This window comes from Ptychodera flava, chromosome 22 (genome assembly GCF_041260155.1).
Source record: "Ptychodera flava strain L36383 chromosome 22, AS_Pfla_20210202, whole genome shotgun sequence".
Classification (NCBI taxonomy): domain Eukaryota; kingdom Metazoa; phylum Hemichordata; class Enteropneusta; family Ptychoderidae; genus Ptychodera; species Ptychodera flava.
Genome location: NC_091949.1, coordinates 14,241,313 through 14,268,916, shown reverse-complemented (window position 1 = coordinate 14,268,916; position 27,604 = coordinate 14,241,313). Strand labels below are relative to the sequence as shown.

At 40.3% G+C, this 27,604-nt stretch overlaps 1 protein-coding gene across 1 annotated transcript in view; it reads left to right on the top strand.

Moving 5' to 3' along the window:
• Positions 1-25,369, top strand: part of LOC139122750 (uncharacterized) — a 34,782-nt gene extending 9,413 nt beyond the window's left edge. The window contains exons 3-12 of the mRNA XM_070688434.1: positions 9,401-9,699; positions 9,867-9,935; positions 10,343-10,579; positions 15,478-15,653; positions 15,861-15,999; positions 16,575-16,678; positions 17,344-17,584; positions 18,862-18,973; positions 20,097-21,790; positions 22,561-25,369. Of these exons, the coding sequence (XP_070544535.1) occupies positions 9,401-9,699; positions 9,867-9,935; positions 10,343-10,579; positions 15,478-15,653; positions 15,861-15,999; positions 16,575-16,678; positions 17,344-17,584; positions 18,862-18,973; positions 20,097-21,790; positions 22,561-22,637 (3,148 nt within the window). The 3' untranslated portion in view covers positions 22,638-25,369. The remainder of the gene's footprint in view (positions 1-9,400; positions 9,700-9,866; positions 9,936-10,342; positions 10,580-15,477; positions 15,654-15,860; positions 16,000-16,574; positions 16,679-17,343; positions 17,585-18,861; positions 18,974-20,096; positions 21,791-22,560) is intronic.
• Positions 25,370-27,604: the final 2,235 nt, after the last annotated feature.

Below are 27,604 nucleotides of genomic sequence, written 5' to 3'. Positions count from 1 at the left end.
GTGTATCATACCATTCTGACATTACATTTTCTGGCATTCACAGACATTCACGTTTAATTGTTTAATACCATCCCATAGACTGGTACCTGTCCAACTCTAGGGTCATACATACAACAGAAGGAAGACCATACATACATACATACATACATACATACATACATACATACATACATACATACATACATACATACATACATACATACATACATACATACATACATACATACATACATACATACATAGACAGACAGGCATGGCAGGCAGGCAGACAGACATGTATGGAATCTGGCAGCGCCAAAAACAGCTCGGTCCAATCCGCAACTCAGACCAAAAAGACGATATTTCAAGAATGTTAGCGTTATAACTCAGCAGGCACAGTACTGTTTTGATGTTACGAGTCAAGGTCGTTACTTAATTACGTCACCAGTAGCTGCCAAAAGAAGAGAGAAATATGACTGCCTTTCTGTTGGCAAAGAGCCATTACGATTATTATTATCATTATTATTATCATTATTGTGTCGCAACCCCTTTTTGAACGGCGGGAGAAGAATTATGTTGAAAGCTCAACAAGTCACAATCCAATCTCATCCATCTGTACATGCACTCGTAGGTCATCAGACATTTTGACACCTACTAATCAGTAGTACACTTTTGTAATGAATTCCAGTTTGTGACCAATCATGAACGTATGGCAATCAATTCAGCGAAATTAATGACTTTAAAAAGAGAAAAAGTGATTAGTCATCATTTGTCAGATCCATAGTTTTTCATGGATTACCGTGGGGTCTTTCTAAAGTAGATGGGTGAAAGTGTGACAATAAATCACCGCCGTCAACTCCTTGACATGTAAGCAGACAAATAGACCAATATGCTACTCTCTGAAGTAGTAATTTATCTGCCACCAGGTTAGGTTATGTTGTCGTCGCTGGGTCACTCATCGCCATGGGTTGAGCATTGCAGAGGCAGATTGCTGTTGCTATTAGTTTCTTGTCTTACTCCAAATCGTACACAGAGTTGTTCATATTCGACTAGAACGAGGAGTCCATGTGTGACTCACCAACTGATAAGATTTTACAAAATTTTACATCGTGATACACTGCCCTACGGTTTACCATAATAATAAAGTTTGCCTATAATGGACGCCAATCTCAGACGAATGTGTCGGAGAACAAATGACACATCATTTGAACATTATTAATAGGACTAAGCAGAGCCTATGTGTTATCTTTCTACCAATCAGACTCTTTGGTAACTTTCATCCAATGACTGTGGACTATAATCTCCCGCCAAAAAATGTTTATCCTTTGGTGTTCTATTACATTCGGTGCATGCGCTTTGGCGCCTTTATATGTAATTGCTACAGTTGTGTTCCGGTTGGCGCCTTTTCTATCTCACGGCGTGTTCGTAATAAAGCTTGTGTTCTCAGCATGAACTGGTGTCGTTCGCAGTTCTGTGTATAAGTCAGACAAGAACCTTGATCATAAAACCCATCACGACATTTTTTGGTGCCGAGACCAGGATAAGGATGTCTGACGAGGAGCAGCAACCAACTGAAGCCGAGCAACTGGCAACGAAATTGGCCAAGTTGAAACTCAAGCGCAGGGGACAACGTGCCCAAATGACGAGGCTGTTCAACCGTGCAGAACAACTCACATCAACGTTCGCTGCAGCTGAGAACAAGACTGAAGCTTACAGGATACTCAGAGCATTGAACACTCAACTGACTCAGAAATACGAATCTTTAACTAAGATCGAAGAAGATATCTTAGATAATACGGATGAAGCAAGCTACGATGCTGCGAGCCAAGAATCCGGCGACTACATGTCCGAGATATTCGAGAGAAACGACAAGATCACTGATTTCATCAAAAACAACAAACCGAACAATGCGACTGGCCCATCGGCGAACTCCGACACCGCTACTCAAGACACATCGAAGAAAACTGTCGCATTACCGAAACTACAGCTGAAAACTTTCTCAGGAAACGTACTCGAGTGGGTGAGTTTCTACGACACTTTTAAATCGTCCATCCATAATGATAAGAACCTCGAGAACATTCAAAAGTTCACATACTTACGCAGCGTTTTAACTGATGAAGCTGCCCGTACGATTAGCGGTCTCGCCTTGACAAACTCCAACTACGACCATGCTTTAGAGCTACTCATCGAACGCTACGGACAGAATCATTTGATCATCGATGCGCACATGACTGCACTGTGGCAGATTCCTCAACCTACGAGTGACATTAACAGTCTGAGATTGTTTTATGACACATTAGAAAGTCATATTCGCGGTTTACAATCACTTGGCAAAGAAGAGAACGCTTATGGAGAACTTCTCATTCCCATGATTCGAGATAAACTACCTAACAATATTCGGAAACAGATTGCAAGAGATCACGGAAACAAGGCTTGGACTTTACCAGAGTTGCGCAAAGCCATCCTACGGGAAATCGACGCCATTCAAGCCGGAGTTCCACTCGATGAGTTATCGGTTGCGGACACAGCAACACAGCCTAATATGACCGCTTCATTTCATACTAAGGCCGCATCTACGCGCACAACAAAGCCTTTGAGAATCAAAACATGCGTGTTTTGTAAGGGAAATCACTACACAAGTGATTGCCAAGTTGTCACCGACCCGAAACGTCGCTTAGACATTGTCAAAACGCGATCGTCTCTGTTACAATTGCCTTGGAAAGCATCGCGTGAGCGATTGCAAGTCTCGTTACACTTGCAAGATCTGCAAGCGTAAACATCACTCTACCCTTCATGACACCAAATCAGCTACAACGTCTGAGAAAAAGGGAACTTCTGAAGTTCATGTGGCATTGGCGAAGACAGACGACACAAAGGGGAAATCTACACCCAACGGATCGGTTCTCCTCAAGACGGCAGTCATTCCTATGTCGGTCGGCGATAGGAAACCTATCAACGCTACCGTGCTGTTCGACGATGGGTCCAACAGAACTTTTATCACGCAGCGATTTGCTGACAAACTCAACTTGAAATCGGACACTCATGAGAACGTGAGCCTGTCAACATTCGGGGACAATTCGAAACAAATTCATTCCATGAAAAGTGCAATGGTAACTTTGCACGAACAGAATGGGCATACCAGTACTGTCAACGCCCTGATAATTCCCGAGATTTCGTCCAACCTATTCAACCACGTGTCAGCAGAAATACTCAACTCAGACCATCTACGGGGATTAAAGCTTGCCCACCCAGTTTCCAATGTTAAACTATGGAAATTGATGTACTCATCGGAGCTGATCAATATTGGAACTTTGTTGGAAACCATATCGTGCGCGGGGCAGGTCCAACTGCAATATCATCTAAGTTCGGCTACTTGTTGTCCGGTCCTACTGGAAAGCGTGGGAAATTGGACTCTGACATTAATATTCATCACGTGAACGTAGAAACACACACCGACGATGACATACGAAACTGGTGGAATTTAGAGCTCATCGGAGTGAAGGCAGACTCGCAAAATGATGAAAATACCGACTTCGAAACATATCGGGACACTCATCTACGTGTTGAAAATGGTAAATACATAGCCCGTTTACCATGGAAAACTGATCATCCGCCACTGCCTTCAAACTATGCGGCAACTGAAAATCGCACGCGCGCTATGGTTCGCCGTTTGACCCCTGACTTAACGAAGAGATATGACGATATCATCACCGATCAACTGCGCCGAGACTTCGTCGAGAAGATTCAAGATGACAACAAAACTGAAGGACATTATTTGCCGCATCGAGCTGTCAAGAAGGACTCAGTTACCACTCCAATACGTATTGTATACGACTGCAGTAGCAAACAAAATGCTGACTCGGCAAGTCTAAACGACTGTCTTCAGACTGGGCCATCATTAATCAATGATTTACCTGCCATTTTGCTACGATTTCGCGCTAACCGAATCGCTTTCGTCAGTGACATTGAAAAGGCATTCTTAAACATACGTCTAGAGGAAGACGAGCGTCAATACACCAAATTTCTTTGGTTATCGGACATTCGTGATTCCGAAAGTCCATTTGATGTTTATCAATTCAAGTCTGTTCTGTTTGGGGCGGCTTGTTCCCCATTCATGCTCAACGCTGTAATCAAGACTCACTTGGAAAGTAATGCCTCCATACCGACTGCTGATGACCTCAAACATAATATTTATGTTGACAATGTGATAGACGGTGCAGAGTCTGATGAGAAGGCCGTGTCATATTACAACGACGCAAACCACCTCATGCAGTCGTGTGGGTTCAAGCTGCGCTCATGGACGTCCAACAGTGAACGACTATGTGAACTCGCGAAACAGGACGATATCTACGAACCCTCCCATGATGTACCAGTACTCGGCCTGCGTTGGGAACCAGAAAGCGACAAGATGACCTACTCAGAAAATAATAGCGAGCCTATTCCAAATGAATTGATAACGAAACGAGATGTTCTCAGTTCCTCCGCTACACTGTACGACCCACTGGGCTTCGTAGCTCCAGTTCACATCAAAGCTAAACTCTTTGTACAGTCACTATGGAAACGCGGGCTCCCTTGGGACGAACCGCTCGATGCTGAATTGAACTCTCAATGGATACAGATCGCAGCGGACTTGAATGCTACACGCAAGACGACAATAAACCGCCCTATACACAAGTTATACCCTCTTGAGGTAGCCTCTCAAGAATTATCATCATCTGAAGACAAAGATATGAACGAGCGGGAAGACACCATCGGCAAGAAATTTCTACTGAGAAAACCAATGACCCGCCAGAGTCGGGCAGACCGTCCAGAGATGCAGCCATTGCAGCCAGGATGAGAATATCCGAACTTTCATAAATTGTTGTAACTGTTGAGTCATTAACTCTCTGAAATTTCTGAGTTTTTTGTTCAAACGAATCATTTATTGATAATTCATATTGAAAGTGTTCAAGATTATCTTTCGTCGCCGGGAGAATGTCGGAGAACAAATGACACATCATTTGAACATTATTAATAGGACTAAGCAGAGCCTATGTGTTATCTTTCTACCAATCAGACTCTTTGGTAACTTTCATCCAATGACTGTGGACTATAATCTCCCGCCAAAAAATGTTTATCCTTTGGTGTTCTATTACATTCGGTGCATGCGCTTTGGCGCCTTTATATGTAATTGCTACAGTTGTGTTCCGGTTGGCGCCTTTTCTATCTCACGGCGTGTTCAGTAATAAAGCTTGTGTTCTCAGCATGAACTGGTGTCGTTCGCAGTTCTGTGTATAAGTCAGACAAGAACCTTGATCATAAAACCCCATCACGACAGAATGAGGTCCCATTAACTCGGATAGTATAAGTATGCCCGATAAAATCGTAAACTTAAAAGATAAAATATGTGTAATGTAATCTAGTCTTTTCCCCAGACGAAGTATTTTGCCTACGAAATTTTTGGCCCAAAAACCTCCGAAGGCAAAAAATGCTTGTCTAGGGAATAGACTAGATTTAACCTAACGTTGGAAGAGTTACTGTGATGTTAGCAGTGAAGGGGCCAAAGATGATACTTCGATAACATTTTTTGTTATACATGCTTTCATGAAGCAAAAACGTGTCCTTGTTCTCCTCTCCAAAGAATGTTGGAATACTCGGTATTAGCCCTATGCAATGTTGACAAATGAATTCTAGTCTGGAGTAAAATTCAGTTGCCAACAGTGACACTGTACATTAGCTATTATACAGGCTGCGTTAATGTGTTGAACACCTCAGTATTTCCACATTAATTTTAAAACACAACGAGCAACTGTGTTTTTACAAGAAAGAACAAACACGATGAACGATACATGGAGAGTTCTGAACCAACGGTCAGAAATGCTCCATCGCATAGTCGTGGATTTAACATATCAATACTTTGCATAGGGCATGTTACTTTACGTTACTGTCAATGCGGGAAGCTTGTAAGTGAACAGTTCTGGGGTTAATGTACGCAAATGAACTACTGTGTCGACATGACAAGCGAACCATGGTGGAGATTTCCATGGCCGAGGTCCATAATTAAGGAGATCGCAGTGAATTCGCCTTCCTTATATATAGTAATATGCTCTCCACTTGTTAAAGATACAGTATGCTCTTGGAGAAACACATATTTTGAGCGCATATTCATAAATTGATACACTGCTCGAGGCGTGAATTTCCGCACGGCAGTTTCGACATTCATGTCCCTTTCATATTATTACATGTTTATTTTGGAAAGTACTACTATGCAAATTATATCATAATCTGGTTTCCATGGTTGCTGCATCTGCTGTTGTTTTCTTCCTGCGTAGCAGCATGTCGGTGTGTTTGTTTTTATTTTGAGCGGATATCACTGACACGGCTACATGTATTGTAATCGGTGTTGTCGCCCTGGGATGAAGCCAGCGACGCCTTCATTACGATCATCACACCTGCTCGTGTATGTTGCACGGAAAGGCCTGGAGTCTGGCTTTAATTATTCATGTGACGCAAGTAATTCTGAAGACTGTTGCGTACCTAGCTATTAGACAGCAGAGATTTCTTATAATGGTCTTAAATGCATGTTAATCTGTACATGCGCATGACCTACCCAACATATGTACAAGATTCGGCTTTTCAATTTTACATGTCCTTTTGCCTGAAAGGATTTAAGGGTGTACCTGGTGACCTTTCCATGTGCCAGAGAGTGACTGGTTCTATTCAATATACACGTCAGGACACTGAGCATACTATCACGTGTATTGATCATGTCTCCTTCATTATACAAGTGGAGCAAACCAACCTAGTGTTGGATCTCTGCCCTTTGTTGCTCTACATAAAAACCCTGGCCGTGTCAAGAGTCTTTTTTTCAAAACTGATGTGGCCACGGTAAATCGAAATTCAGTCACCGCAACCTGTTCCGCTTCAGATTCTGTCTTGGGTTACTCTCGCGTGATTCATGCAGTCCCCGTTTGAGGAAACTAGATCCATATGTGTGGAATCCACCACACGAGGAAAGAATGGAAGGAGCTGATTCCCGGGATTTCATTGCCAGACCGTCTCCTGCAAATTCACCACCATAACATCGCAAGGAAATTCCAAGGAAAACATGCGTGTTGTGCACATTGCAGAAACTGCACCCAGACAGGTGAATACCGAGCTGTTCTTGTAGGAACCGAACAAATGGCCCGAGATCGATCTTCCCACAATTTTTTACTTGACGATCTCGATGCCGCTGCCTTGACACAGTAATTCCTCTGAACTTTTAATCGCTTCTGATGTTTTATTCGCCAACTTTTTGCTTGTTCGTGTTTTCTTTTGGTTTGTTTCAATATATAATTTAGGATCGACGAGTACTGAGAAAATTATCTACAGTTTATCACATAAATCTGCCCGATGAGCGTCCATTACTGAAGTAACCAACTTGTTTCTGCGAACCAAAGCACTCTCACAGACTAGATCTACACCCAAAGATTATCTGTGTCTCTGTTTTACTTGTTAGATAGATTCAATTTCCTTTCTGTGTAAATCGTGCTGTGGTGTTAAAAACCCTTGCATAACAATAATTGAATGAAGTTTGTTCGCGCATAGACCCTAAAAAGATGTCATGCTTGGCCAAAAAGCTAGTTTCGCCAGAGACAGCAAATAAGTTTTGTCAACGACCGACTTATGCCATACATCAAAGGGTCTACTCAAACTGAATGAAAGTTCGATTTAACATTTCGCCCATGCTCTTGGCGGTGTAGATATCTAACAAGATTAATAATAACAGGATGGGAACTAATTTGGGATTATTAGATAATGTCGGTTTAATCTGCAAATGTAAGCTCATCTGCTTTTCTTTTTAAGTTATACATTTGTTTTAATGAGTAATTTGTAATATTGCAACATTAAGCTATAGGGCACCTAACACTTTTGAGAAATCTGAAAAATGTAAATATATCCAATTATGCCAAATTAGTTCAAATCGTGTTTAATTGTCATTTGTATCCATCACATGTATTTTACCCATATAGATCGTCAAATAGTAAGGTACTTATGTCTACTCCTGTTAGAATTTGAATGTTTCTGTCTTCTAAATGATGATCACGATGGCTTAAACTGTGTTGAAAGCTTGGAACACTTGACCTGACGCTACAGATTTTGAAGAATGCAGTGATTAAATAGTCGTGCGATGATACGTAGTCTTCAAGATGCCAATACCAGAAACAAACCACGAATACAGCATGAATTCCTTACTTCGCAACACCTACATAGCTATGAAATCTGTTGGTCGACATGTTATACAGCTTTCCGTGTCTGCTGCATGCACAGCTATGTCTGTAAATATTTGTTTAAGACTACTGCCCTTTTTACCTGTCAATCTATCACCTCGTCATATATATATATATATATATATATATATATATATATATATATATATATATATATATATATATATATATATGTATGTATGTATGTATCCCACAATACTATATCGAAGTTTTTTCTGCGAATACAGGACATGTATTTTACTGGAATTCCAATTCGTCGTTCCCAGTACCCCGCTAGTAGCTGTGCTCGAAACTTTTCTCACTCAAGAAAAACCAGAAACGCTTTTCTCTACATCAACCCAGCTGTTATTCATGAACTCTAGAGATTCCATTCAAGTGTCCCAAAACTCGAGGCCATAAGCCACGGTGACTGTTGAATATACTTGCTCGCAAAAGGTGTAGGTTTTATTTTTTGTTGACAATTTTACCCTTATGACCAATTCTGGTGCAAACCAGACTGTATCGTGTAATTCATGTCACTCAATGCCAAACTGGAAGTACATGTATGGCTCCATTCTCATTGCAGAAATTGTTTTGGCTTGATTTTTTTCTGGGCTGGGAGCCGTTTCAAATAGATGAGCTAAATATCAGAAGCTTTTCGTCATAAATGATTTACAGCTGTACATGTATGTACAAAATTGGAGTAAAAGTTTGCTTTTGAAAGTAGATGACTAATAGATGAATATTAAATGGCAAATGAGTGTGCCACGGTTTTCATAATACCAGCATATTCAACTGCAACAGCCTTTCAAATTATCGCCAAAGCGATTTTGCAGGATACGTAACTGAAATTCAAAACTGAAGGGATGAAACTTGTTATTATTTGCAAGGTTTGAGCTCCTATAGGGAACTGGAAACACAACTTTCGCGTAAAACTCGGTCTGAATATTTGGAGATCAGTCTCATAATATGATATATTTTGTTGTGTTGATTTTTTATCCGGCGTTGTTCGTCTTTGCATGTGAATGGAACTTGATTATGTTTTGCCTCGGTAACTCCACTAGAGAAGAACTGCTGTTTCACTAATAAACTTACGTTCCACCTCTTTCTGAAAAATGCCGTGTCTTTTTCCTAAAAATTCCGAGAGAACAAGTTCGATTGCTTTTACGAGTACCCCTTTAAAATTACAGGTGGTTGTTGACTCACACTTGCATACCGAAGAGAGCCAAAAATAAACATGAAGAGACGGCAGCTCACGTGGCGGCCACGTACGGCAACATCAAGTGTCTGCAGATGCTGCTCACGACTGACGAGAACCCTCTCGACGCCGCCTGCGACCGGAACGCCGACCGCATGACGACACTGCACTTGGCGACGGTCAACGGCCACGTGCCGGTCGCCATGTGGTTGCTGATGGAATACAAGGGTACCATTGCAGGGATGCGAACTAAGAGCGGCATGGCTGTCTTGCACATTGCTTCAGAGAAGGGTTAGTTATGAAAATTAATCATTTAGCCCAGCTTTTTTTCACAATGTGAGCTAATCTCCAAGCCACAAAGAACACCTCTATAATGGTTTCTCGTGATTGTTTAAATATTTACCATATTTTATAACGCGTTTAGTGAATTATTCATAAATTCAATTCACCATTTCCAGGTATGATGGAAATTGTCAAACTGATGACAAAACTGGGACCTAAGCTGATCACCTCGAGGGATAACAAAGGTGAGTGCGCCATCATATGCCATCAAGCCAAGGTATATGGCTTACATAATTCATATTCTGCAAGTTGATCGGATATGACGTCAATGGCTGTTCTAAATTACTTGTAGTCTACCACCACTGTTTGGCGTTGAATTTCACACTGTTTTCACATGATCAGAATTGCACCACTGTGTCTTTTTTATTATTTGATGCGAAATTCTTGTTCTGTTTTTAAGTTAAATTCTGTCATTTTTGTGATAACTTTGATGGCACTTGTTCGGAAATTTTGCTCCGAAATTAACTTTTTGATGACCTTTGTCACTTTTGCAATTGACTTGAGTCCATCGACAGCTATTCTAAATCCGACCGAAATGAAAAAATTGGCATTCCATCAACTTTCTTCGTATACGTACACTATATATTATTAGGTCAAACTCCACTCCACCATGCTGCCAAGAATGGTCAGTTACAGTGTCTGAAATACATGGTCGAACATGGCCAGCTGAATCCACGGAGTTTGCGCAGCTTCAACAGAGCAACGCCATTGCACGCCGCTGCCGTCGGCGGCCATCTTGAAACTCTCAAGTGGGTTGTTGCAAAGATGGGTCCCTTGATGATAATTGACAAGATGGATGGTGGTATCACACCGTTGCATATCGTCGCCGGTGAGTAAAGAGAGACAAAGTGAAAAAGTGTCTTCGAAATTCACCTAATTTGTAAGTCTTAAAGTACACCAGTGCCATGTATTGCCGCCCGATTGTTCGGAAAAATACGTTTCTCTCTAAATGCCAAATCAGTGTGCTATTGTTTATCTTGAACACGATTGGAACTAATTCGGGATAATTGGATTTTTATATTTTTCAAATTTCTCAAAACTGTTAGGTGTCATATAGCTGAACGTTGCAATGTTGCAAATTACTCATAAAAACAAGTGTGTAATGTAAAAAGAAAAGCAGATGAGATTACATTTGTAGATTAAATCGGCATTACTTCAGCATCCAATTATCCCAAATTATTTCCAATCGTGTTGTTGTATCGATCATAATCCGGTTGGTCGAGCGAAGTAGAAACATTAAATAGGATATGAATATTTGGCGGCATACCTTTGATTGCTTAAAACCTTTCTCAGAGCAGTAACTGATTAACTCAATGAAACCAAACTGAAAAACCCTGTCTCACCATAGGGGCTAGAGGAAATGTCGGTCGAACACACCAGCAAGGGAAGGCGTTGTTAACTTTGTTAAAGTTAATCCGATGACAGTATAGTGACAGCGTCCAATTACTTACCCATGCTTGCTTGAAGTTATTAAAGGGGCAGTTTTCAATCCCTGGTTCTCGCATTAGTTCCTGTTTACATTCACTGTTTATGTGATTCTTAGTATGTGATGTTAGTCCATTGTTCTCCTTTGAAAGTTGTGCACAGTTACTCAATTTACTCAGAGATAAAGCAGATAAAGAACCTGCCCCTTTAAGTCTTTCACCCCCTGTTCCCTGTATACAGGTCCAACTTTACCATAGAATACAATGGATTTGGGACAAACCATGGTGGTGAAAGGGTTAAGTCTTTCAGTTTCGAAACGCGAACTACCTTAAAGCACGACATGCGCTCCAATATGAGAGTAATGTTGTTGTCTTCACCGTTGTTTTAAGGTAGAACGCACCTTGGGAACAGAAATTCAGGCTTTCAAATTTTATTAATTCTCTTCTGATCTACCACTTGTGGGGGCTCATTTTGAAGCTCTTGATGAAAGAAAAGTTTTCGTTTTCACCGTCTTAGTTGTTTGAAAATCGGACATTGTATTTTTCTCCATAGAGTTAACACAGGGATGGCGGCCATTTTGAATTTCAAATATCGGGAAATCTTAGGTAATTTGTCTCTCTAACACCAAATTTTGCACGGTGACCCCTGATTTTTATTCTTGCTTTGGTAAGAGAATGGTCGGAAGTTTCATTGAGCAAAGTTTGAACAAAAGTTCAAGTCTTTCACTTTCGAGGCGCATATTACCTTAAGTTGAAACTGCGGGCCAGTCATATGTACAAATCGCTATGTTTTCTCAAGTTACATTATTAATGTTCTCTTACTGGTTGACTTACCACCGTACTCGCCATGCCTGCAGAAACAAGGTCTTATAGTGTACGATTACTTTAATAGTCGAATCCTGTTAAAAACTCTGAGCAATCAGTACAGAACCTAAACTGCGAGACTGGAGGAAAATGTTGAAAGAATCACAACTTTTTCTCTTAAAAGTCGTCGGGGTTTTAGCCCATTGCATGGGAGACGAAGTTTCAAAAGACATAACTGGAGCGTGTCGCAATTGTCCGAAATCTATCGACTTCACCAAGTCATTCAAGTTGTTAAAAAAACAAGTGACCTTGTCAAGGCAATAGCGTAGGGACGAGTTACCCTTGATTTTTGGCTCAGCGCAATGAAGCTTGTCAAAGTGAAGGTCTGGGTAGCGAGAATGACGCACGTTGTCCGCCTCAAGAGCCGCATCACTGAATTGAACACGTCATAGATGGCATTTGAATTCTCTTCAAACAAGTGATGTATGCAAGAAGACACGAAAAACAGCAAGCGCAAACCACAGTTACAAATACATGTTACGATCTCTCAAAAGTTATCACTGTGGTGTGTTAGAGATTTAACACCTTGTAAAATTGCCTTATCTCCCATGTTGACAATGAAAGTATGTGTATCTGCTATTGGGGTATGCCTTCTCTTCAGAAATGGCCCAGCGTACCCTGCGGCATTTCTGCGGTGTATTGAATTGTGTCGTCGCGGTTCATGGACACAGCATAAAGGGGACTTCGTACACCTGAATGGCTGTGAAAATGTTATCTCAAAGGTATAAACACGGCGGGGCTCCCGAGTGCCCTTCGATCTGAAAGCGAATTGAGTGACCTTAGAAATGATAGGCTGTATTTCATTTGGCGATTGGACACGGGAAAACAACTTTTTGAACAACAAGCCATGCACTGTGGAAGGTCAGAAATAAACTGTACCATCGCGATTCAGAGATTTGTGCGAAACACCAGTACTTCAGGAAGTACCGAGTGATTGGGAAAATTCCCGCTCGAGGTCATATAAGTGCGGCCAAGTGGCGATGCCACGTCAGAAAAAAAACGACATTGACAAATTAACTCACTTTGAAAGTAAGTAATTTAGCTTGTTGGAAGATGTGGTGAAAATGACCAGGCAGTGCGACAGACAGTTTAAGATGACTAAACGCTCCGGGGCATGCAATCAGACAGCGATTTCTCAGGGTTCAAAGGTCAACGATCTTTGCCGTCCGTGATTATATCCAACCAGGTTAGCTCATCTACCACATCGATCACAAGATCACCCGTGACTCTAAGATAATCTGTCCATTAGACCAAATCTAATATTATAAGGGATATGACACGTGGTTTTTACGTCACTTTCGTCTATTACAATACAAGCTCTATTGGTGAGTGTTTACATAAGTCAACAGCGACTAAGCCTTACAAAGGTTTTTTTCGAAACGATATTTCGATATTGATTTTACTGATTGTGTAAGTCACTTTTAGAAGGAGAAGACTTCAATTGTAAACAATTTGGCCATAAATAGGTCGATTACGTCATTCCTGTAAACCAGCTTCATTTCTTGTAGAAAGTAACCAAATCGAGCAGAGCCAACATGCGGTAACACGATAGCGACGGCGAAGTGAATTAACACCAGGTTCCTCCATATATTTGCATGACCACTTTGTGCTATTCTGAAATCCTATACAACATACAAATACATGGCAGTAATTTTAAACTGCTCCTGCAAGGGCAAGTACAGTACTGATTACTAAAGGTGAAAAAACATCAGTTTCAGAGTTCAGTATGTATCATCGACTTCTCATTTGTTGTACTGTTTCAGCGTACACGGTGGCTTCGATGCATAATGTATTTAATGCGACAGATCACTGTCTTTCCGTCATCGGTTTCTTAAAATTTCACGAACCGAGATGTTAAAAAATACAAGGAAGTTGCAGTAAAAAACTTAGATACGCTCGTCGATAGTTACGTTCATTTGATAAACCGCGTAATCGAGTCATGCGCTTTTGTCAAGTTCTCGTGATCTGTGCAATATTCAGCTCATATTAAGGTAGTATGCACCTCTAAAATGTACGACTTAAACTTTTGCTCAAACTTCCTGAATGAAACTTTCAACCATTCTCTTACTAAGTTACGAATGCACATCAGGAGCCAAAGTGCAAAGTTTGGTGATAGAGAAATAAATTACCACCCCTGTGATAACTCCATTGGGAAAAATAAAATTTTCGATTTTTGGAAGACTAAAGCTAGGTAATTTATTTCTTATTCTAAGAGCTTTAAAAATTAGCCTCAGCAAGTGGTAGACCAGAAAAGTATTGAAAAAAATTGAAAGTGCAAATATCTGTCGCCCAGGCGCATTCTACCTTACTGTAACACTCTGTCCATTCCCGGACAATAGACCGAAAGCCTGAACTGGGAAAACTTGAAGCAGCCATCTTGTTTTCTCGTTGATGACTGAAACGTCAATAAATATACAAATATCCTAAAATAAACTTTATGAAAAGCCAAAATGTTGAGAAACTGTCACAATAAAGCAGTAAAAATTATCGACGGATTCCTGACATACCAAAAATCAACAAAAAGTATGCAATAAAAGATGAACCCTAGGCGACTTGTTAACTCAATGGCATTTCTTAAATCCTTGCAAGCTTTAAGTTCTGAAATTCTGCATTTACCTATGCAAGCTGCCAAAACGTAAACAACGCTTTAACATTTCCTTGTTTCCAGTGAACCTTGCTTCGAGCATGTTCACGTATTTTGATGATCTTTCCGAGCCTAAGAATTAATTGAAAGGATTATGGTCATATTTGACTAAGTCATTCAAAGCGCCAAAAATCAATTAACTTAAAAGTTTTTCGATCATACCCAATTTTCATATAGCTCAAGAGGGCAAATAAAATTTAATATGTCAACTATGTTTACAAACCGAAAGGTCACTAAAGATCGCGCCATATTAAAGCGTTGGCGGCGCACTGTTTTGCGTGGCCTCCAACAGGTGACAGTCACAGGAGGACGATGTCATTGAACGCAAAAGCGGCTTGTGGTAGTGCGTGCCTTGGACATGAAAGACTTAAACTTTTGCTCAAACTTTCCTCAATGAACTTTCAACCATTCTCTTACCAATTCAAGAATAAAAATCATGGGTCACGGTGCAAAATTTGGTACCAGAGGAACAAATTACCTAACATTTACTGATATTTGAAATTCAAAATGGCCGCCATCCCTGAGTTACCTCCATGGGGAAAAATAAAATATTCGATTTACTAAAACTAAAAAGGCGAAATGTTTTCTCACTCTAAGAGCTTTATAATGAGTCCCTTCGAGAAGAAGACCAGTGAAGAATTGTAAAAATTTGAGAGTTCAAACATCTGTCCCCATTCAACTAAAACAGTCTGACTAACAACACTGTAGCATGATTAAAACGAAAGTGACTAAACTTCAAATCGTGGTCATTAGAATAAAATTGAGAAATTTTGCCTTTAATTTTTATGTAATCAGGTCGGGGACACGTGGAGTGTATGAAATGGATGATAAACCAACAAACAACCCGTAAAGTCGTTGACGTCAGAGATAACCAGGGCAGAACGCCCGCCTACTATGCAGCTGAAATGGGGAAAGTTACTTGTCTTTCCCTCCTGGTCGATGAGGGCGCTGATGTGCATACCATGGATAAGGTAAGCAACGCGAACATAAACTTTCGGAAACTGGTGTTGGCGCGGTCAAATACGATACTACATTGACACGAAAAAGGGACATATTCAGAAATTATTATGATTCAGAGGGGGGAATAGCAATAGAGATACGCAGCCTGACATACTGACAGGCATTGTGCATCAACAACACCACGTGATTTTGACGTCACTATCTTTTCTTGCCTTTAGCACAACCAGACTCCATACATGTTGGCTATCCAAGGTGGCAACAAAGAATGCAACATGTACGCCATGTCTCTAACCGGCGGACAGGTCATTGACCCTAAGTTCGTGGGAGTTTCCAAGGCAACAGGTCCAGGTGAACAGGGTGAGTGTTCAATCACTTGTTCGCTGGCTTTTATGTCTGAGTTTCTCCCCTGTTAAGCCTACCTGTGTTTCGAAGAACAAAACCAGGGAATCAAATAGGGCATCTTCATTCGAATATAACTGATATTGATATTGATACTGATATATCTGATATCCACCATATTGAGTATTTGTGAAGATTCTCATGTGGTATTGATGAATTGATTGTGAAACAAATGATTGTATCAACAATGTTATTCTTCTTGTATCACTGCATGACAAGTAAACTTTCTGTCATACGAATAAAGATGCGTCTTCTTTGTCTGATTGCACCCATTTGATACTTCTTGAAGTGGCGCAACATACCTGGTTCATAGAGCGTTATCCATTGACACAGGTCGCACTAGTTTTCCTGAAGAAGCACATTTTGGCCAGCCTAGATCCTATTTCTTCGCTTTGGCCTCCGTGCCTCCGACCACACTCAGACGAAAGCCAAAAGCGGGGACCAGGCTAATTTTTGGTGTGGTACACGCATGGTTCTCTATCTTTACTCATGTAATGCACATCGTATTTATCTCTCACTAAATCTTGTTACAGTGGGAACAGGGACTCCAACAGCGTCTCGACCGGTGGTCAGCCCGATCATTGCACTGAGGGCAATGGATGAAGACATCATGCGAAACTTCAGATCGCACGAAAGGGTAAGCATCCCTGAAACTTGGGGGCGCACTATTAGATGTTCGTACGGGGTAGTCATTCCAAACGTTGTACAAATTTTGTACGTCAAAATGTCCCGGAAATTCAGTTTTTGTAGAAATTGTGTGTCAGACTCTCTTTGATGTAGGTTATTAGTACTGAATTTTCGATCTATCGTGACCGCCATTCCAAAATTTCAATCGAGAAGTAAGAATAAAGAGGTAAAAGAATGTGTGACGGTGAGCCCCAGGTGTGAGCAGGCTGAGTGAGGTGGACAACAACTTTGTTCAACCGTTTTATCGGCACCTGCAAAAGCAGTTGAGTCGTGGACGGACGCGGGCGCCCTGCAACTTTTTGACTGATAGGCACGCCATTAGTCCTTGAGAATTGTAATTTTGACAGACTTGACCACTGAGAAATGCAGTTGGCCGATTTCTACCGAACAAGATTGTATGTAAGGTTTTATTGTAGCTCCAAGCCCTGACATGTAGTGGATGGAATCAGAAATTGACACTTTATAGTAGTACCAAAGTGTTGTCTCATCCCCTTCGTCACACAGCTATGAACCCACAGCTAGGAGAGACTGTGGGTAGAGTACACGCTGTTCTCAAAAAAACAATACTGTTGGTCCAATGACTTCTCTTCCTTCTGTACGTGTTCTGATTTGCAGGAGATGAAACACAGGGGCAAAAAGAAATCCAAATTCCCCAAATCAAGGTCACTGTCACGCGAACGAAAGAACAAAATCAACCTTGACGAGAAGAAGAGCGCCAGTGTGGGAACGACGGGCGGCAAAGCGAAGAATTCGGTCCCCAAGGCCGGCGCGAAGAGCAAGGGGTCAAATACATCGTCCGTTGCCACGGCGACGACCCCAACGCCACTGAGGCAACTCTTTCATTCAACAACAAATAGTAAGTCAACATTTGTAATATAGGAGCACCAATTTCAAGAAATTTGGAATCGGTCCTGAAGTAAAAAAGGCAGAAACGTTCCATCACATTTATAAGTTAAAAGAATAATTTAAATTGTCCAATACACCGAGATCACAAAGAGTGTCATGGTCACGTGCTAAGGAAAATCTTTGGTGGTTGATGATGTAAATTTTACAAGGGAATAAAAACTTTGTAGACTAGAGATTAATAAATGTTTCATGTGACAGTCAGTTAACTTATGAGTGTACTACCTAAGCTATCGGGAAATATCTACGCCACTACGTCTCGTGTACTTCCAAACGTTGACCTGGTTTTGCAATCACTATTAAGTCGGATTTTCGGCCGAAGACATAAGCTTTATAGGAGATGCATTCATCTTAAAATGCATGTATTAACCCGTTTTACTTCCTAAATATATTTTATTCAAATAACTGGTGTTGTAGAGTTTTCTAAATGTATTGATTTATCGACAGCCAAACTAAAGGGGAGTCAACTACCAAGACAGCGGTTTCAATATTAAAGGACCTTGAACTCTAACTTTTGATGATTTTTTCTCACTATTTTTGTGTTTAATGTAAATCATAATTTCTTGTTCTCTCCAAAGTATGTTGATATATACACAGTATTCAGCTTGTCACCTCAGCCTGTATATGTGTAGACTGCGTGGTTATTGTTGAAAAGTGAATTCTGGTCCGGACCAGAATTCACATGTAAACAATAATACTGAATTTTACACATATGCACTATGCTGACAAGCTAGATAGAGGGTGTTTTAATATGCTGAAGGGGGTAGAACAAGAATTTGCAGTTGACGTACAAAATAAAAATATTGAAAAAATCACTAAAAGTTAGAGTTACTGGCTTTTCATTTGCGTGTGGCATATATTTACTTATAACTTACTGCATAGATTTGCATATATAACATACTGCATAGATTTGCATATATAACTTACTGCATAGATTTGCATATATAACTTACTGCATAGATTTGCATATATAACTTACTGCATAGATTTGCGTATATAACTTACTGCATAGATTTGCATATATAACTTACTGCATAGATTTGCATATATAACTTACTGCATAGATTTGCATATATAACTTACTGCATAGATTTGCATATATAACTTACTGCATAGATTTGCATATATAACTTACTGCATAGATTTGGGGGTTCGTCTCCTAGGCAAATTTTACACCGTACTATACTTTTTTCACCGTTACTGTTTTTGCTTGTCACCACCAAAAAAAAGGAACGATAGCATTGCCAGACGTCGACGACGAACAGCAACTCAGATCTCGGCAACATTTCTTCAGCAATGCGGTCAGGACGGACAACTTAAAGCCCCCAAAGTATAACCCAGGGTAAGTTGAATTAATATTTCAGCGGTCAATATCTCGTAGCTCATTACAATTTTATTGCATATGATATTTCATCGTTGAGATTGTGGCTCAGACTACGTCATCTAACGACACTGTGCCATGTGATTCACCTCATATCGTGTCATGTCATATATTTATAGTTTAGACTACCTTATTATGATATTTGACAATCAGGTAACATATTATATTATATTATATTATATTATATTATATTATATTATATTATATTATATTATATTATATTATATTATATTATATTATATTACATTACATTATATTATATTATATTATATTATATTATATAATATATTATATTATATTATATTACATTACATTATATTATATTATATTATATTATATAATATATTATATTATATTATATTATATTATATTATATTATATACTCTTAATGTCGCATCGATCAGAAAAAGCGATACGCTGCAATGTAGTTTGTTGGTGTAGTTCAGTATTCTTCTATTGATGTATTTCTGGACTGGTAGCCTAAATTCCGTGACGTGTCGTGATGTTGTAGAGCGTGTAGTCTTGTATTGCGTTCTGTTTTGTCATAGAACTGGATTATGTCGTAGCCGTGAGTGCAATCTGATTCTAATCGAGGGAACTGGGGACTGGCTCTTTTCTTCCTCTGTTCATTTTGGTTGATCCCCGCCTCCTTATAGGAGACAGCTTTGATGAAAGACAAAAATCATGAATAGAAGGCAACGACCGGTCACATCGTTGTACGTTACGTAACGGTTTTTTCTGACATCACTCTTTCCCAAAAATTCGTTCAATTTTTAGTTATTTGTCGACCCATGATTGAAATATAGGACTGGTAGGGTTTACTTTTTATCATAACAAGCACAGTTTGGTGAGAAAGAAGTGTAAATTACCCGATATCTTGACTTCTTTATTTTCAACATTTCCAAAGTATGTATCTCCACTCTGACTAAAAACCGACCAGCGGGGAGGATGATTAAATCCAATTTATTCTACACTTGAGAACCCGATTGAATAAGTTTTGTGCCATCGGCCTAAACAACCAACTGTGAGATACCTTATTAAAACTCAGTGTCATAATACTCATGAATTTGTATCACATTCACAGAGAAAGCTCTCTTGAAGATCGAAGGATTGATGAACATGGCGACAACTGGACTCTCAAAAAGAAGGGGAAAATTGTTACGACAAGCATCGTAGAAAACGGCAGCGAGGCCAACAGCGTCGACGCCGAGACGTCGACTCTCGGGGACAGCTTCAATTGGGTGGACACAGTACCGAGAAATGACGTTAATTCAAGCGTTCCGACAGCTCAAAACCATGGTTACAGTACTAGTAATGCTGAGGGGACGATTGAAAAAGATCAGGTCGCGGCGGAAATCCCGGAGCCCGACAGAAATGCTACTCGAACTGTAGTCACAACGCTGACGGTGGAAACAAAGTCTTCGCACGCCAACTTCGATTTCAGTCCGCCATCGTCGCCCGAAGAAGTATCGGAACATAAAATCATCTCGATCGAGGCGATGGTACACAGACAGAACTCTGAAAAGGACGTCGACGACAACGTGGTTGTGTCATCGCAACACGTAATGATGGAAGACGTTACCGCGCCATCAACGACCGAGGAAATAATGGAAGCGGAGCCAATAGCAGCGGTTGACGAAAGAAGTAGTCGGGCGGATGAACGCTTTGAAACAAATGTAGTAACGCAGAATGATGAAAGGAAAGAAATTCGGACTCTGAATGTTCAACCGAATGCCATGTTGATAAATTACGAAGAATATCCATCGCCTTTCATTGATCACGAAGCCAGAAATGAAACCGCCGCCGTCGTGCCGCCCCCTCCCCCGCCTCCACCATCCTTAACTCGTAATGTCAGAATAGTACATAGCACCGACACTACTTTGCCGCCTGCGAATCGTGACGCTAGAGTTGAAAATCGTGAGGTTGAGTCGTTACACCAATCTCGCAGTGTCAGAATTGTACAGTACGCCGACGATCCGTCACCATCCGTAGTCCGTGACGTCAGTATTGTAAGTCAGGAACCGAAATCCGTAAGTCGTGATGTCCGCCTTGAAAATTACGCCGAAACGCGTCCACCCCATACGGCTGGCGAATTCAGAATTGAAAAGAGCGCGAGATATCGACCGCCGTCGATATCTTCTGATACATCTGAAACGTCGCAACCAGAGAGGCGGAGAGGACGTGTTAATAACCGAATTCTTCAGTTGATGTCAAATTTTGAACGCGGTTTCTACGGCAATGAACTCCAATCTAGCGGCAAAGCGCAGGACATCGGCGATGTCAGTCGGACTTGGCTTTCAGGACAGAACGAGACACTTGACACACAACAAAACAATGTTGACGAAGCAGGGGTACTCAGTGATGGCGAGGACTACGGCAAATACGACGGGTGGCCGAAAAACGTAAAGAAAGGCAAAAAACAAGTGAGATTTCTGACGCCAAGCAAGGAACGTATGATGAAACTAGAGAAAAGTAGACCTCCGAATCTGCCCGATGCGCCTGACGTTCGTGAAAGCCACGATGAAGTCGATCACGGACTGAAGAGTGCCCTGACCAACGGTCATATTCCACCGCCACCGAAGGGACCCCCTCCAAACCTTCTCCTCTTCGATTCGAGGCAAAATGACTTGAGTGTCACCTCTCCGCGGGAATCCACGTCCTCATTGAACGATTTGATTTCTGGGTACGATGGCCGTAACAGGATAAAGGATTCTGTGGTAAACCAGAATGTGAATGGCGATAATGCGGAGCGGTTCCGTGTCAGCTCCAATACTCAAGGTAAGAATGGTTATAAATCGCTGTACTTTGAGAAAGCAAAGCCGCCGATGTCTTCGAGTTTAAAGTGCTCGATACAGAGTAACAGAATTTTAAGCACTAGCCACAAATAGTCAACGATGCTTCTCGAAACTATTGTATCATAGACACCATGTGTATGCATGCATGCACGCATACAGTACATACAATACATAGGCTTGCATACCTCCCGATCTCGCTGACTACCTACCTACCTACCTACCTACCTACCTACACACCTACCTACCTACATACACACACACACACGCACACACACACACACATACATACATACATACATACATACATACATACATACATACATACATACATACATACATACATACATACATACATACATACATACATACATACATACAGGCAGACCGGTGTACACACAAACGTAATATTATCATATATATGCACTGATATACAGGCAGAAAACTAGTCAACAGGACAGACAGAGACACACAATGATATATGTATTTATATGAGTGGTCAGAAGGAGATGAAAGTGAAATAAGAATACCATAATCTCATAAAAATATCACCTGGAGTGAAGTAGCTCTTCGGACGAGTTCCAACAGATGCAATCGATAGGCATGATCGTTTCTTATCGTGCATCCATGTGATTGAGAAATTTTCACATGATGTCACTCGGTCCGGGGACTTTAACTCGTGATAACTGACTGGGGAAAATATCAAACTTTATTGTTCTGAAGCGATATTGAATCGATATATCTCTACTCTTGCAGAAAAGCATGATGTCCTGGTTGAAGCCTTGAGGAAGCGCTTTAGACAGCCGGCGGACTCCTACCCGGAACTGAAATGAAGACGTCAAGTTATACCATGTATCTCTGTATATGCAATACACTCATAGCCTATGCAAATAAGTGATCACGATTTTGGCGCCGAGGAAACCCTCAATCCCGGAATCGAAGAATCGAAGTCATTTACAGTAATATTAAATAAGATCTTTCAATGTCCCCATAATTATGTAGCGATGTAACTACCGATTTAAAATATCCTCGCAAAATTACTTACAGTTTTTTCCCCTTCCGCGGGCAAAATTTTCAACACAACTCTGGGCCGATCATAAAGAGATTAGAGTTTTTTTATAATGTTACGATCGCACACCACCTGTGGCGGTAATTGTTAGTTCAACAAGTCATGTTGTTGTCGTTCAAATTTGTAAAGGGCTTTCAATTGCCTACTACTTGAGTTATATTTATAGATCCTGGACATTTTTATAAGGGGCATAACTTTTGAATATACTTCTGAGTCAGTATTTTCGAGGGATTCATTAACAAGTATTCAGATGTTTGTAAAATAAATGACAAGCAAGATGTTGTAAATATTTGCAAATGTTAATATACCACAAAAAAATTGGACTATTGCAAACGTTACCAAATTTTGACAATAGCAACACAGAGAATACTGGAAAATTAATGTGCTCAACTCGAAGACTTCATTTTAACGCTACGCTCGCAAAAATTCAGTGTTATCAGCGTAGTAAGTCGCATCTTTCTTCCCAAAGTTTCTGATGGGGGAATGTTCATTGATTTATAACCAGTTTACTTACGTTTGCCAGAAAAATGACAGCGATCTCTCACGTTAATAAGAGAAAGGTTTTGGGTCGTCAACCAAGTTTTGAATTAGAGAAAGTAACAACTTTGCCACCATTCTGAAATTCAAAATGGCTGCCGAACTATAGTGGCAATATTCTGAGAGATTTGTTAAGGATCAATCGGTTTGTTTTTTTAAAGGGACACTTCACTAAGTACTTCATGTAGATTGTGAAACTTGTCACGCCATGGAACCCGGTATTCGGTGGCACAATGAGAATTTTTTGTCGTTGTGGCCGTACTGGAATTTCTGAAGTACTCCAAGCGTAGCCTTCGAAAAAAATGCCCCCGGGACAAACGACTTGATAAACCGGATAATTTTACTGGAGGAGTGGTAAAGGACTTCGCTTGATGATTTATAATGCGTCAGGTCGAAAGAATACTACAAAAATTTACTTAATTACAACAGATAGTACTGTAAACCATGATTTGCTGCACTAGTATTTCTAGGCGAACCGCTGTACCTCTCAACTTCATTGCGTTGGGCACGATTTGTTCCCTTACATGCGACCCATCTTATCACACAATATGCAACTGTATAATCTAGTTACGGAGATTGTTTTGATAGATGAAACTGGAAGTGCCCAAAATTGATAGAAAGGGGGAAATCTAGATAATTCAAATGTAAGAAGAAAAGAAAGATATATAGACAATGGAGGAATCGTATCTGTTCGTAATTATCCAAAAAAGTTTATATTTCATTTTCTCCGCTGTACTATTTGTTCACTTCCCAAGGGCTGAAGCCGTTGTACATTTTTTTACTATATATGAATTTGTTTATTTTTTACAGTTCTAGTATCAGCCTTAGCTGCCATATAAGGAAATATATTTACACATGCAATTAGACACGAGGAAGGAAGCGCAATACACACTAATAAAAATGAATCTTAATGGGGAGTGCTGATTAATAATTGGAAAAGTAATTCACGAATGTTAAGTTAATTCTGTATACCTTTTTTAAATATTAGATGGGGTTCTCAGATGTGAGACAGGTCTGTAACATTGAATTCTTTTTCTAGAAAAACTGAATATTAACTCCAGTATTTGAATTCTTTTCAAAATTTGATTGCATTAGTAACATATTTATACCTTACCCAAAACCTCACTTATAAATCCAAAGCATCATACTCCCAGTACAATATTCGCATAATTTGCCTTACAACTGAACGTATGGTCAAAATGTAAATTTTGCGGGTTTGCATTAGTGCCCTCAACGTCAGAATAGATCATAGATTCTGTCTGCATGTCATGCCAGGTCATGTCTCTCTCTTGGTTTCGTCAATATCGTATGCAAGTACATAGGGCGTTATGTCACGTCCGATTATCATAACCATTATTATTCTAACCGATCGTCATTTAAGTCCAGTCACTGATCCACAAAACCATAATTATAATCGACTTTTAAATAAATTATTTAATCGTGCAATTAAAACTGGGATCCAAGGCCTCTAACATTTTTTTGTCCTGTTGCAGTGATCAAATCATGCATAATGGAAGTACTATTGAAGTCCATTTACTTACGTTTAAAAATCACCGATTCTACTTCGAAATTCAGTACAAGTTTATTTTCTCCAACGAGTCGACCATTAGCTGTTGAGAACGGGGTGGTCAAAATTTAGAGGAAAAGATGTGCAGAGTATAAAAATCTTTTTAAACAAATTTGCAGCCATTTTGCTTTTCTTTTCATAAATATGTGGGGCCCGGATATCTATCGGGAGGAGACATGCCATACTCAATATTATATATCAAATTTTGTAATGCGGAAAAAAAATTATGTCAGTTTTCTGACCACCCCTCCCAAAATCTAATGGTCCATCCTTAAGTTGACAGGGCTCCTGAATCACATGCTAGAGAAGGATCGGGTGATAAGACTTATATTACTGTGTTTAGTACTGCGCTGTACATGAATTATGAAAATAAAAAATATATATGTCGAAAATACCATAGTAAGTTTGCTGCATTATTTCATAGGTTGAAACCGGTCAGTGGAATGCAAGGACTGTTGAACTGAATTGTTTTATGGCACTGGAGAACGTGTTTGACATTAGCAAACTAGTTTTCATTTGACTTATAGGAGTGTAAAATAGTCAAATTGTTTTATATGGCACATGATATATCACAGTTTCCTGAATTCAATATGAAAAGATTTTTCTCAGGTCAGAGATCGAGGAAAATATTGTGGACCGTCAAGGAGGGGTCGTCCCGTCTGCGCCTGCGCGAGACTTTCTTGTTGATAAACATTGAAATTTGACGATGAATGTCGAGCAAATGTGGAGCAAAGTCAGCATTTGATTTGTTCTTAGTTGGCAGTTTTGTAGCTTTCCAATAATTCAAGATTTTGCTAAATAAACTTTGGTTCCGTCCCTTCATTGACGCACTGGGTAGATGGACTGTGGTTGACGTGAACCTGCCTCCGCCTCGGTCACCGGTACCAGTTTCGGTACAACCGCCATTTTGGATGATGCACAAGGGACGTTGAGATACATGTTGTGCCTAGCAACAGACCCGTCGCATGGGCCCCATACGCACATGGTGCAGACGGAACGACCCCCTCCCTTTAAACAAGAAAAGAAGTGAGCAAGATCTGAGAAAAAAATGCAATATGGAACTTGAAATATTTAATGTTGGTTTTAAGGCATTTTGAACAACCAGGCCTTTCAGTGTGACTGCCCTTGATTGGTGAGAAACGAACAATGTTGGAGAAAAGCGGAAAGCTTCTCGTTCGCTCACCGTATTTTCCTCATAGGCTTTATGTATTTTGTCCCAAATTCGGAATCATAGTCAGAAACACGTCAGTTTGTATGTTTTATAACATTAACATTTCCATTGATGTCTACACAGTTAATGTCGCTATCGCCAGAAGTTCCTATAGTAACGGAGATTAAAACGGTTGAGCAGTAATGGCTATCGCCTATACCAGCTGCATTCTCAAACATCAGGGTCTATAACAAAGGGGATTAGGGAGGGTAATTAACAAATCTGGACTGTTTTCTTTGAAATACTATTCAGAGATAGGGAGGGTAAGGTAATTTGCACATACAGGACATAGGCCAGGCTTATCAAATAAAAAAATAATATATTACATTTATTGATCATAACTCCTAAATGAATAGTGCTAGTGGTCAGAGAAGAGAGAAGGCAGAGGCATGGGTGGGGCATGGGGTGGGGTACAGCGCCCTCACCCATTTGTGGGCACAATGAGCAGTCCACAGTACACGCCGAAAGTTGGTTCAAGTCACGATTGCCCGCCACCACGGCCCACAATCATGTGTGTGCACAGGGTCAAGGGAATAGTTTTCAACGAGAAGCAAAGTGTTTCGTCGGCAAGTGGACATTCCAGTTTAAATATTTCCGGGCACTACCCAACCAATGTTGAAAGGGGAGGTAGGGTATACCCCTGGGCATCCGAGTCCAGTGACCAACATTTGTAGCTTTTCATTTCTGTGTCACCAGGGCATTCTACCGTGTATGTAGAAACATTGCCGGAATGAATAATTTCCATTTATTGTGCACGCTTCAGCAAATTCACGGGCAGCCCGAACACAAGATTTTAGGATTTTTACAATTATTTTTTAGGGAATATTCCACACGCATTATGACTCCGAGTTCATACCTTGACACTGGTTCCCAAAGGCAATTATGACCTACAAAAGACAAATATGAGTATATTACAACAACAACTTGAAGGAAAAATGGAGTTTTCAGATATCGGTGCGGGATATTCCATATTTCAACACGTGAGTAAGATAAAGAATACAAGATTTATCTAGAATATGCACTGGCAACAAGTATTACACCATAATTATGATTGTTTTGTTTGTCATCTTCAAGTTCAACACCATGTGCAATATCTTATACCCCCTCGGCCCTCTACTGTCTGTGCTTATGCAATGTTTAAGTACTCTGGCATCAAGAAAAGTCATATATTAAACGTTTTATAAATAGTGACACATGTATATTTTGACATGGACTTATTCCAGGGACAGATAAGTTCCTGTTTTGAAACACCTTTCAAAAGGTTGGGGTGCTTTGGTAACGTTGGGTTCTTATTTTGTTTCGTTTTTTCGGTGTGAGGAACGCACCCTTACTTATAACAAAATTACCTATCGTGTGAGGGAGATATTCGCTCAACAACCCTCTCGTCATCCTTGAAGGGTACAACTGAGTGAAAAGA